The sequence below is a fragment of the Pristis pectinata genome, chromosome 1, assembly GCF_009764475.1.
Source record: "Pristis pectinata isolate sPriPec2 chromosome 1, sPriPec2.1.pri, whole genome shotgun sequence".
Classification (NCBI taxonomy): Eukaryota; Metazoa; Chordata; class Chondrichthyes; order Rhinopristiformes; family Pristidae; genus Pristis; species Pristis pectinata.
The window spans coordinates 139,517,855-139,531,141 of NC_067405.1; the positions used below are offsets into that span (position 1 = coordinate 139,517,855).

Sequence of the window (13,287 nt, forward strand, 5' to 3'; positions counted from 1 at the left end):
AGGTCATGTCCATGTCCATGTCCATGTCCCCCACACAAAAATCAACAAAGTTAAACTCCTGTTTTCAGCCCTGCTCCAGCGTCATGATGTGGTTTTTTGGCGGGAGGACATACTTGAAGCATTTGACACTATTGTTGTGAGGGAAAAGCTGAATGGATCTCTTTCTCATGTCCTGATGCAGGCTTTCGACCTGAGGCATCAACAATTCCTTCTCCCACCCCCCCCCCCCCCCCCCATCCCCAAGATGCTGCTCGGTCGGTTGAGTTCCTACAGCAGATTGTTTGTTGTTCTAGATACCAGCATCTGCAGTCTCTTGTGTGTCTCTTTTTCAGTGTTGGGTTGACGCTATTCCTTCCGTTAGTTACCAACTGATGTGACTTGATTAATCCAATTAGTCAGAACATAGAACAGGCTCTTCGGCCCATAATGTCTGTGCCGTACATGATGGCCAATCCAAACAAATCCCATCTGCCAGTACAGGATCTCTGTCCCTCTATTCCCTGTCTATTCACGTGCCTGTCTAAATGCCTCTTAAACATTGCTCTCGTATCTGCTTCCACCACCTTCCCTGGCAGTGTTTTCCCAGGCACTCCCCACTCTCTGTAAAAAAAAACCTGCCTCTTAAATCTCTTTAGAACTTCTCTCTCTCACCTTAAACCTACGCCCTCTCGTATTTGGTGTTTCCACCCTGGGGAAAAGATTCTGACTATTTACCCTGTCTGTGCCTTTCATAATTTTATTAACTTCTATCCGGTCCCCCCTCAGCCTCCGACTCTCCAGAGAAATCAAGTTTGTCCAACCTCTCCTTGTAGCTAAATGCTCTTGGGACTGATTCTGGTAATGTCAGCTCTAGTAATGTTGCCTCAGTGGGCAACCACTTTCCCCTCCGGTTCAGAAGGTTCTGGGTTCGAGTCCTGCGCCAGAGACTTGAGCACAAAGATCTCGAGCAACACTTCAGTGAAGGAGTGCTGCACCATTGAAGTGTCACCATTCAGATGGAACATAAAACTGAGGTCCAGTGTGTTATGTTTGTTCTTCATCAAGAGACAAACTTCACATGGGTTTAACATCTGAACATTTTTATTAACCAACACCAGGCAGGCTGGCTTGCTTTCCCTCTCTTTTTATAGCCACTTCCTGTTCCCCATGTGACCCCTTGTATTGCCTACTGGGAACTGTAGTTCTTTATTATAACTACATAATAACACACAGTCTGCCCTCTTTGGATGCGAAAGATCCCACAGCACAACCTAACAGGAGGGCATTGGGTAATCTCCCAGACCCTGCTCCAAAGTTACCACTCATCTGCCCCCTAGCTGGGCCCGGTGTTGATTAAATTTGACATCCTGTCAGACCTTTCCTGGAGATCACTACTCAGAAAGATCCCAGTGTGGTCCAAGTATCGTGAGAGGGTAGGAGGACTCATGGGCTTTTGAAATATCGTTGACCTTTCAGTTTTGGCCACTCTTGCCATCCCTGCACCCTACCACAGCACTTCCGCAGAGTCTCTGGAAGGGAATCAGAGGCAGCCTGTGGAACCATGGTTGTCTGAGAACCACATTGCTGGTGAGTCATGATGTCATGGGGACCCACCTCACTTCCTTAGCTCTGGGCATCCACTTCCCCTGTCCCCAACACCCCAACTAGTAATAACATTAACCTGACTTTGAATAGCATCTTTCAAAGCAGTGGAACACTCCAATGTGCTTCAGTGGAGTCTTATAAAGCAAACCAAATGAGGCATTGCCCCATCGCAGGAAGGATGTGGAGGCTTTGGAAAGGGTGCAGAAGAGGTTTGCCACGATTCTGCTTGGATTAAAGGGTATGAGCTATGTTGGACAAACTTGGATTGTTTTCTCTGGAGCGTTGGAGGCTGAGAATGGAAGTTTATAAAATTATGAGAGGTATAGAGGTAGACAGTCAGAATCTTTTTCCCAGGGTAGAGGTCTCAAGTACTAGAGGACATGCATTTAAGGAGAGAGGGGGAAGTTTAAAGGAGATGTGCAGGGCAGGTTTTTTGCACAGAGAGTGGTGGATGCCTGGAACGGGCTGCCGGGGGGAGTGGTGGGAGAAGGTACGATAGTGGCGGTTAAGAGGCTGTTAGATAGACACGTGAATATGCAGGAATGGAGGGATATGGATCATGTGCAGACAGAAGATAATTAGTTTAATTCAGCATTGTGTTCGGCACAGACATTGTGGGCCAAAGGGTCTGTTCCTGTGCTGTACTGTTCTATATAAGAGATGCTGATTGAGGCTAACTAGATTGCTGCTCGAAAAAGCTGATGCAGACAATGGGCTGAATGGCCTCCTCCTGTGTCCTGCTGGAGCTACGAGGACCGATGAGCAAACAACTCTGTCTACACTTCCTGCTGCCTCGGGAAAGCAGCCAACATAATCAAGGACCCCTCCCACCCCGGTCATTCCCTCTTCTCCCCTCTCCCATTGGGCAAAAGATACAAAAGCCTGAAAGCACGTACCACCAGGCTCAAGGACAGCTTCTATCCCGCTTTTATCAGACTCCTGAACGGACCTCTCGTATCCTATAGATGAACTCCTGATCTCCCAATCTAATTCGTCGTGGCCCTTGCTCTTTATTTCTTTACCTGCACTGCACTTTCTCTGCAACTGTAACACGACACTCTGCATTCTGCTTTCTTTATATTACCTCAATGTAATGTATAGCATGATCTGTCTGGATGGCACGCAAACAAAAGTTTTTCACTGTACCAGAGTACATGTTACAACACCAATACCAATACCATGAGAAACAGGAAGATTAAGGGAAGGAATTCCAGAGCTTAGGTTCCAGGCAACCAAAGACATGGCCACTGATGGTGGGAATCAGAATCAGGTTTATTGTCACTGACATACATCGTGAAATTTGTTGTTTTGCGGCAGCAGTACAGTGCAAGACATAAAAATTACTATAAGTTACAAAAATAAATAAATAGTGCAAAAGAGGCATAACGAGGTAGTGTTCATGGGTTCATGGACCGTTCAGAAATCTGATGGCGGAGGGGAAGAAGCTGTTCATGAGATGTTGAGGTGGGGTGAAGGAAGTGGGAAGAAATCTTGGAGGTTTTCCATAGCTGGAGCAGGTTATGAAGCTACAAGAGGTGAGGCTGTGCAAGGAATTGAAAGCACAGATTAGAATGTAAAACCTGACCTCCACCTCTGTCTCCTGATGGAGGGCAGCGACTGGGAGCATCAGTCCTAAGAACTGTTTGGAACAGAAAGAGGAAAGAGAACAGTCTCTGCCTCATTTCAGAGATTAACTCCCATTTCCTCAGCCTCTCAACATTTCTCTTCCCTCTCTCTGGAAATGTATCTAATGGTTGGGTGAAGCTTCCTATCCTGCCTGCTTCAGTGGCTTTCACTGGTAAACAGGAGTCTGTTGACCCAGTCAAGTGTCCTTGCTGAATTGCCAGCTGCACTCAGCTTTGTTCAGAAGCAATATGCAGATGTTCCTCTCATTATCTGCATGCTGTTGGGGTGATCATTCAACCGTAATCAGTGACCATGGGGATTTGTGCATGTACGTTGATCTGCAGTTTGTCTTTGGAAGGTGTTCTTGACTGCTGCTGACCTGATGAGGCTTAGTGTGAGCAGGAGTGTGTTTTCCCCTGTGCCACAATGCTGGTCTGTGAACTCCGCTGCATTCATGTGAATCTCGCAGCTGAGGCGGTACCATCCAACTGAGGATACCAATCTCCTTCACAGGGAAGGCATGTTAGAAACTCAGCTGCCGAGGCCCCAGACGCACTGAACTTGCTCCATGAACCCTTCTTTAAAGCATTCCTAAAAACCTATCTCTTCACCCAAACCCTCAGTCATCTTTTTTAATGTGGCTGTGTCAAATTTTGTTTGGTAACATATTTATGAAGTGTCATGGGATATTTTACTAGATTAATCTGATATTGATAGAGGCCTGGTGAATAGTCAACTCTTAACCAGTATCATTAAGCTACATTGGTATTGGTATTAGTTTATTATTGTCACTTGTACCGAGGTACAGTGAAAAACTTGTCTTGCATACCGATCGTACAGGTCAATCCATTATACAATGCAGTTACATTGAGTTAGTACAGAGTGCATTGAGGTAGTACAGGTAAAAACAATAACAGTACAGAGTAAAGTGTCACAGCTACAGAGAAAGTGCTGTGCAATAAGATGCAAGATCACAACAAGGTAGATCGTGAGGTTAGAGTCCATCTTATTGTATAAGGGAACCCTTCAATAGTCATCACAGTAGGATAGAAGCTGTCCTTAAGCCTTACCAAATTGCTCTTTGTGGGAGCCAACTGTGTGCATACTGGCTACCATTTCAGAAAAAAATGTACTTTATTGGGTGTGAGCTAGTTTGAGACCTTCTGAGTTGATTGAAGGGCATTATTATTTTTAAGCAGGACCACCCTGGTATTCATAGTGGTACTGCCTGTACTTTTAACAGAGGGCTTGTACTGCTGCTGTGGATGCTGGTATAACCCTGGCTCTGAGGTGTAAACGTGCAAAATCTCACAGCTTCAGACATATAAGGCAAGGGGAGAAAGAGAAAGAAGGGCAAGGAAGAGAATAGATGATTGGAAAGACATAAGACAAATAAGTTAATGCCCTCTGGTTCTCAGGCTGTGATGGTGTGGTAGTTAAGTTATTGAACTAACATTCACCAGCCTGGACAATTGACCTGGAAATGCATTTGAAATGCATCACGGTAGCTGGGGAATTTAAATTCAAGTAATTAAATACATCTTAGTATCATTATCGCCAAGACTACCGGGTTATTGTTAAAGCCTGTCTGATACCTCAGAAGGAAAAGTGCCTGGTCTGGCCAACCTGTGACTCCAGAGCTGCTCCAGTGTGGTTGACCCTCAGCTGGATCCTCAGTCTGGGGACATTGAGGGACAAGCTGCACATAATATACAATCAATGATTTGGATGAGGGAACAGAATGAAACATTTCAAAGTTTCGCAGATGACACTAAACTGGGTGGGATTGTGAATTGTCAGCAGGATGCAAAGAGGCTGCAAGATTGAGTGGGTGAAAACATGACAGATGTAGTAAAGAGTGGATAAAGTTATCCATTTTGGTAGGGAGTACAGAAAGGCAGTGTATTTTTAAATGGAGACACAAGAGATTCTGCAGATGCTGGAGTCCGGAGCAACACACACAAAATGCTGGAGGAGCTCAGCAGGTCAGGCAGCATCTGTGGAGGGAAATAAACAGTCGACATTTCAGGTTGAGACACTTCATCAGGTCCTGTGATGAAGGGTCTCGACCTGAAACATCAATTGTTTATTTCCCTCCATAGATGCTGCCTGACCTGCTGAGTTCCTCCAGCATTTTGTGTGTGTTATTTTTAAATGGTGATGGATTGGGAAATGTTGGTATATAGAAACTTGGGTATTCTTGTAAACCAGTTACTGAAGGCAAACATGTGGCTGCAGCATGCAGTGAAGGAGGCAAATTGTATATTGGCCTTCATTGCAAGAGGGTCTGTGTACAGGAGCATGGATGTCTTAGCTACTGTTATACAGAGCCTAGGAAAGACCACAGTTTGGAGCATTGTGTACAGTTTTGGTCTTCTTACTTGAGGAAGGATATACTTGCCATAGAAGGACATTCACCAGACTGATTCCAAGGATGGCAGGTCTGCGAGGAGAGATTGGGTTGATTAGGTTTGTATTCACTGGAATTTAGAAGATTGATGAGGGATCTAATTGAACTGCACAAAACTGTGACAGGGATGGACAGACCAGATATGGGGAGGATGGAGGATGCTTCCCTTGGCTGGGCGTTCCAGAACAAGGGGTCAGAGTGTCAGGTCACAGAGCTGAACAGAATTTTTTTAATTCACAGTATGATGAGCCAGTGGAATTTTTGGTTGCAGAGGGCTATAGAGACCAAGTACTTACATTTAAGAAGGAGACAGATTTCTAGACACAAATGGCACAGGGAGAGAGTGGGACCATGGTATTCAGATAGACGATCAGCCACGACTGTGCCATCCAGCCCTTTTGTTGTTGTCTCATCACGTCAGGACATTTCTAAGTCAATGCCACCAGGCTGCAGCTCCATCAGAGAGCTTCATCGAGCAACATTTGGGAGAAGGTGAGCCACTCAGATAGCTGTGCCAGCAGCAGAACAACATTGGGTTACGGAGGTCCTGTAGGAAGAGAGATATTAAGAAGGAATGGTGGCATTGTGGTGAAGTTACTGGGCAAGAACCCTGATATATGGACTTTTTATTAAACCCTGCAATTAAATGTATAAAACGGGAATTAAAATAACATCAGAAGATTGATTGGTTTTGACCATGAAGCCACCGGATTGTTGCAAAAATCCATCTGGTTCATTTGTAAAGCTTGCCATCCTTACCTGTACTGACTTATATGAGACTTTAGACACACCAATGCAGTTGGCTCTTAAATCCCTGTGAATTGGCTGTGCAAGCCACTCAGTTCAGGGGTTAATGAGGAGTGGACACTAAATGTAGGCCTTGCCGGCGACGCTCCCATCATAGAACCATAGAACACTGCAGCACGGAAAACAGGCCATTTGGCCCTTCTAGTCTGTGCCAAAACTTTATTCCACTAGTCCCGTGCCCCAAGGAAATTAGATCTGTGAGCAAATTCGATCTCCAAAGTCAAGTTTGCCCATTGCATTTGGAAGTGATCGTCAGACACTAATTTCTGGGCATGAGCTTCAATAGGGATTGTCGAACAACTGTGCCAGCAATATGGCCACTATTACCAGCAATGAACTTACGAAAGACGAAGATAGCAACTTAGCACTGGAACCAAAGCAGCTAGACAGCAGTTAATGTTCAGTAATATCTCTGTCTGGACCCTTGAATGTTCTCCATAAGGTTTGAGGTGACTATTTACTAGTATTGCCTTGCAGATATTAATTTTATTTTATTAGCTGATGAATGAATCTTGGCCAACATCCAGATAAAATGCAGGAGGTGTTTTTCAAATGATGCTGCAGGATATTTTGAGTCCAGGAGAACAGGATCTTGGCTTAACATCCCTTTCTAAGACTAAGGTGTAAGGAGAGATCATGTCTGGAGTGAGACTTGAGCCCATGACCTTCTGATCCAGCCACCCACTGAGACAAGGTTGACATCAAGCGCCAAGGAGCTGTTCACTGGCATTGTTTCATGAAAGGCTAAGGCAGCCATTGTAAAGAAATTTATCTTCAGGGTAAATGAGATTGTCATGAAACAGTCCTTGGATTCCTGCTGTCATAGAGTATGTAGTTTAATGAGCATCATTGCACAGGTTGGTTTGTAATGTGGTCTGTGCTGTCACAGTTATAGAACAAGATTGCTACAGAAGTTATGTCCGGCAGGTATTTGCATTCAAACAGAGTGCATGTATGATGGTATGTCTGAGGAGTTTCTGATTGAAATATATATTGCAGACAATCTGTGTGAAAAGTTCTAAGTCTGTCACAGTGTATCCATCAACCGCTAAGTGCTTGGATATCGATACGAGATTAAAACTGGCAGCAATTTCATTATGTTTATTCAGAAATGGAACCTGGAGCTTATAAGCACTTTGCAACCTGCAAATCCTTAACGACATCCATTAAGCAAAGGATGACTCACAGAGCTGGTCACTCCAACAGAGCAGCACTCACTCAGTCCTGCACTGGAGTGGCAACTGAGACACACAATCTTATGACTCAGAGCTGATGTCTTACCCATTAAGTTAAGGTTAACCCTCACAGGCATAAACTCAGTCGCAGAGCTCATAGAATTATCATCATGAATAGGACCCTGATTGAATTTCTCTCCCTTCCTTCCCTGGGGCTGTGTGAGGTCAATGGCACCATAATTCTCACTGAGATCAGCCAGTTCAGGATACAAGTGGAATGTTCGTGTTCTGTGTGGAACAGTACCACACCAAATGGTGCATTTTCCAACACAACCTTCGAAGGAATCTGTAACTTTCCTTCTGGATTTATTATGCAGATTACGGGCCAAGAAAAACTAAAAGTAATCTGCTTTCTCCCTCTTGGTAATCACAGAATACAAGAAGTTGTTCACTGATCAGGGTTTCAAATCTCTTGACAACATACCCCAACGTAAGGCAAAGGGTAGCCCCAGTGGTGGAGAGCTTGGTTGATAAGATATCTTTATTAGTCACATGTACATCGAAACACACAGTGAAATGCATCTTTTGCGTAGAGTGTGCTGGGGGCAGCCCTCAAGTGTCGCCACGCTTTCGGCGCCAACATAGCATGCCCATGACTTCCTAACCCGTACGTCTTTGGAATGTGGGAGGAAACCGGAGCATCCAGAGGAAACCCACTCAGACACGGGGAGAACGTACAAACTCCTTACAGACAGCGGCCGGAATTGAACCCGGGTTGCTGGCGCTGTAATAGCGTTACACTAACCGCATTGACTTCAGCAAACATAATAACAAAATGATGATGATATCATCAGTTATGTCAGCAGCAGCTTTTACATTTAATATTGGAAACCATGAGTTGGGGACTGGTCTGGAACAGCATGCATCTTTGAAATCAATGCCGCTGAACAGATTTATTTGACGTTAGACAGGAACATTTAAGGTTCATTGCCATAGTGAGGATGCTTTCATCTGGAGGGGAATCCAGAAATAGGGTCCATCAATATAGCATAGTCACTCTTGGATCTGATAATGAATTGAGCATTGCCTGGGGAGTGGTTAGAACAAGGGACTCACTAGAGTGATTTGGGCAAATGACACAGATACATTTTAGGTAAAAGCTTCCAGAGTAGGTAGAGCAGAAAGAAAAAAATGGAAATGATGAGGGAGCTATGATTAGATAAAGTGGTGAGAGGAAACTCGAGCAGATTATTGCAACTGGAGTGAATCAGTTGGGCCAAATGGGCTTTTTCTGGCTGTAAATTCTATGTAAAGGTTTGAAAGCCTATTATATGCATAAAGCAAAGTCAGCTATTAATTGGCAAAGTTCTGTACATTTTTGTAGATGAACTGATGCTCAGTTATAAATGTTCTCTGAACTTTCTTTTTACTCTTGCTTTCGTTCAGACCCTGACGGAGGAGTTCCGTCTCAACTACTGCCGTCTGTGGCACTCTCTGATTAAAACTGACATGAAGGGCACTGAGATGTACAGCCGGCGGCTGGGAGCTGGGGATCTGTATCCACTCTTTGCTTGCATGATAACTGCCAGATCCTGGGCATCCATAACCAAAGGAATTGACCAAATACCAGTCAGCAAAAATGAGGTAAGCACTGCTTAGAAAGTTTATGATTGGCATTTAACAAGGTTTCAACGATGTAGATCTGCTTGATTTTAAGTAAATCCTTTGCTCTATTAACACTGGAAATTCTGAATTGTTGCTTTGCGTATATGGTCAACAAGTCAGAAGGCTGTAGATTAAATCCCACAGCAGCGATGGAGGACAAACATCTAAGCTGATGCTCCATTGCAGTACAGAGGGAGCGCTGCGTTGACAGTGGGACTGCTGCTTGGTTGAGATACTAAACTGAGCCCCCTGCCTGCCAAAGTATCGAATGAAACTCTTTCAAAAGTGTGCAGAGGGCATTAGCCCTGGTGTCCTGGTTGCATTGCTGCCTCAGCCACTATCCCTAGAACAGATCATCTGTCAATGTAACAGTGCATTATTTTTAGTTCATTTTTGTTGGGATTTCTGGCTAGCAAGGCCAGTAATTATTGCCCATCCCTAATGGCCCTTGAGAGAGCGGGGTCTTGGGCTCCTGCTGATGTTGGGGCCCTTGCCACACACAATTTGGCTGCCCTGCTCAAAAGGACTTCATCAGCTGCGAAGTACGAAGAGTGGTCTAAGGATCATGAAGGGTGTGGTAGGAACGCAAGTCTTTCTTTTAATCCAGTTGTGATGTGCGCTTAGCAGAATTATAACTTGGAATGAGGTGAGAAGACGAAGTGCCTTTCCGTCGATGGCTGTGTGTTGGCTGCAGCTTTCATGCTGGTTGTAAATCTCAAACACTCCTCAAAACTCAGAAGTCTTGCCTACTCACAAACCGGCCTCCACTCAGAACCTGCCATTATCATGCAGTGCTACGGATCCATCCGCCTGTATTTACTGTGGTTGCCATGGCGATGTCACTGATATTGTGCAAACTTCTGCCTCTTGGATAGCTGACATTGACTGTAGCGTTGTGAATATCGAGCTTGCTTCAGCCGTGTAATGCTGCCTGACCAGTGTGAGTGGCTTAGCAAATGGATTTCAGCTTTATTCTGGGTGAGATTCTTATCCCAAAGCACATTGAACAATTTTTTTCTGTTTTCCTTCTCCTAAATTGATCCACATATTACCCCTAACTGGGGCATTAAGGTAAAGAAAGTCCCACATCTGTGTGTGTTATCTTATGGTGAAATGGATAAGAGTTATGGGATGAAGTGAGACTGGTCAAAAGTAGCAACAGCCATTTCATTCAATTTCTGTACTACATTAACAGTGGCAAATGGATCTGCTCGTAAGAACTTCTTACAGGCTAATGATCAGATGGGATTGCATGAGATGGGTTGGAGGCCAGAGATTCCCTTGACTGACATCTTGCAGCAATTTTTCTATGTATGTGTGAATTAGGAGCAGGTGTAGACCACTTGGCCCCTCAGGCCTGGTCTGCCATTTAATAAGATCATGACTGATCTGACTGTAACCTCAACTCTGCATTCCCATCGAACTGTAGCAAGCCTTATTTATCAAGAATCTATCTACCTCTCCCTCAAATTTTTTGAAAGACATTGCTTCCACTGGTCTTTGAGGGAGTGAGTTCTAAAGACTCATGAACCTCTGAGAAAAATATTTTGCCTTATTGTTGTCTTAAATGGATAACCCCTTATCCTTAAACAGTCATCCTTGCTTTAGGTTCTCTTACAAGAGGGAACATCCTCTCCACATCTACCCAATCAAGACCCTTCAGTATCTAATACATTCCAATCATATCAGAAAGACAACTTTGTGAGCCTCCTGCTTTTGGAATCACTAGTTAGCTCCATTGATTTGCCACTGATCAGAGCATCCAGGCCCATGACTGTGAAGGTGAACCAGATCTAAGAGAATAGCTTTGGTAGTAATTTGGTCACATTTATCATGTAGCTGATTTTTGGTATCCCAGAGTCACTGGTGACTGGTCTTATCCTGTGCTTAGGGGTGTAGAATTGCCCTGTGTTTCTGATGTTTACTATAGAAAAGGCTGAGCATTGTACGCTACTAATGGAATTGAAATCAATAGACTGAGTTTCAGAGGCTGATTATGATACACTGAGTCATAGAGTCACACAGCACAGAAACAGGCCCTTTCGCTCACTAAGTCCATGCTGACCATTTATACTAATCCAAGAACATCCCTATTGCCAATGATGGTGGGATCAGCATACAAGCACTAAAGACAAGGCTGAAACACTTGCAACCACATTTAGCCAGAAGTGCCAAGTGGATGATCCATCTCTGCTTCCTCCTGAGATCCCGACCAACACAGAAGTCTGTTGCAAACCAATTCAGTTCAATCCACATGATATCAAGAAACAAATGAGAGCACCAGAAACAACAAAGCTTAGGGTAATGCTGAAGACCTGCACTGCAGAACAGGCTGTGCCTCCAGCCAAGCTGTTGCAGTGTATTTACAACACTGGCCCTTGCCCGACAATTTGGAAAATGGCCCAGGTGCATCCTGTTCATAAAAATCCAACCCAGCTAATTGCTACCCAATCAGTCTACTCTCAATCATCAGTAAAGTGATGGAAGCCATGTCAACAGTGCTGTCAAGTAGCACTTACCATATAACCTACTCACCAATGACCATTTGGGTTTCACCAGGACCACTTGGCTCCAGACCTCATCACAGACATGAATCAAAGAGCTGAATTTCAGAGATGAGGTGAAAGTGACTACCTTTGACATCAAGGCAACATTTGACCAAGTGTGGCGCCGAGGAATCCTGGTAAGACTGAAGTCAATGGGTATCCAGCGGTTGGAGGCAAACCATGCACAAAGGAAAATGGCTGTATTTGTTGGACATCAGTCATCTCAGCCTGCAAACATCATTGCAGGAGTTCCTCGGGGCAGACTCCGAGTCCCCACCATCTATGACCTTCCTCCTATCATATGGTCAGGCGGGGAAGTTCACCGATGATTGTCCAATGTTCAATTCCATTCACAACTCGTAAACAAATGAAGCAATGCACACCCACGTGCAGCAAGACCTAGACATCATTCAGGCATGGGCTGATAAATGGTAAGTAATATTTGTGCTACAAGAAGTACCAGGCAATGACTATTTCCGACAAGATAGTGTCCAAACCATCTCTCCTTGACATTCAACAGCATTGCCACTGCTGTGGTCTCCAAGACCCTTCGCAGTCTCCACTCATCTGAAGCTACGCTGGAACAGCCCCCTAAGTACTGTGGCTCCAAGAACAAGCCAGAGGATAGGTAACCTGATCCTGACCCTGACACCCGTTGACAGGAGTAAAGTGTGTGATGGAATTCTTTTCACTGGCCTGGATGAATGCACCTTGACCAACACAGGACAAAGCAGCTGGCTTGATTGGTACTCCATGTACCACCCTACACACCAGTGCACTGTGGCTGTACCACCTACAAAATGTACTGCAGTTACTTGTTTAGTTTACTCTGATAGCATCTTCCAAACCCATGGCCTCTGACCCCATAAAGCTCAAGGGCAGCAGGCAAATGGGAACACTAGCACACTCGTGTTCCCCTGAAAGTCATGCATCATCCTGACTTGGAAGTCCATCGCCGTTCCTTCATTGTCACTGGGTCTAATCCTGGACATCCCTTCCCAGCAGAACAGTGGGAGTACCCTTCCCAGAGGACTGCAGTGGTTCAAGAAAGTGGCTCACCACCACCTTCTCAAGGGCAGCCGGGACAGCAGTAGATGTCTGTGACTCCTGAAAATGAATAAATAAAATCTCTCTGCCAAGAGCATTGGCTCATGGATCTCAATGGCCTTTTGCTGTTTCAGGTTTGAGGTTATTAAATGATGAGGCATGTGTATCTCTGGGTCTGTGGCATTTCTTTCTGATTGATAAGCACTGCCTAAGGAACATTATGTCCTGAAGTGTTGGGAACACAACCTCCTTCAGGGACCTTTTCTGCAAGAATGAGTTTTCTCAATAAATCAGCCTGCTGGTGGAGCCTTCCCAGACAGACAGACACACTGCAACTGGATGAGAGTTTTAGCTCTCCATTGACTTTCTGACCACTTCAGGAGTCTGCACTGAGCATTGTGGTGACTGGCCTGTTTTCTTCTTCATA

General features: G+C 44.8%; 1 protein-coding gene across 2 annotated transcripts in view; it reads left to right on the forward strand.

The window, feature by feature from the left end:
• Positions 1-13,287, forward strand: part of adck1 (aarF domain containing kinase 1) — a 567,777-nt gene that overhangs the window by 415,681 nt on the left and 138,809 nt on the right. For both annotated transcript variants that reach the window (XM_052017675.1, XM_052017684.1), the window contains exon 9: positions 9,049-9,246. In XM_052017675.1, coding sequence (XP_051873635.1) covers positions 9,049-9,246 — 198 coding nt within the window. The remainder of the gene's footprint in view (positions 1-9,048; positions 9,247-13,287) is intronic.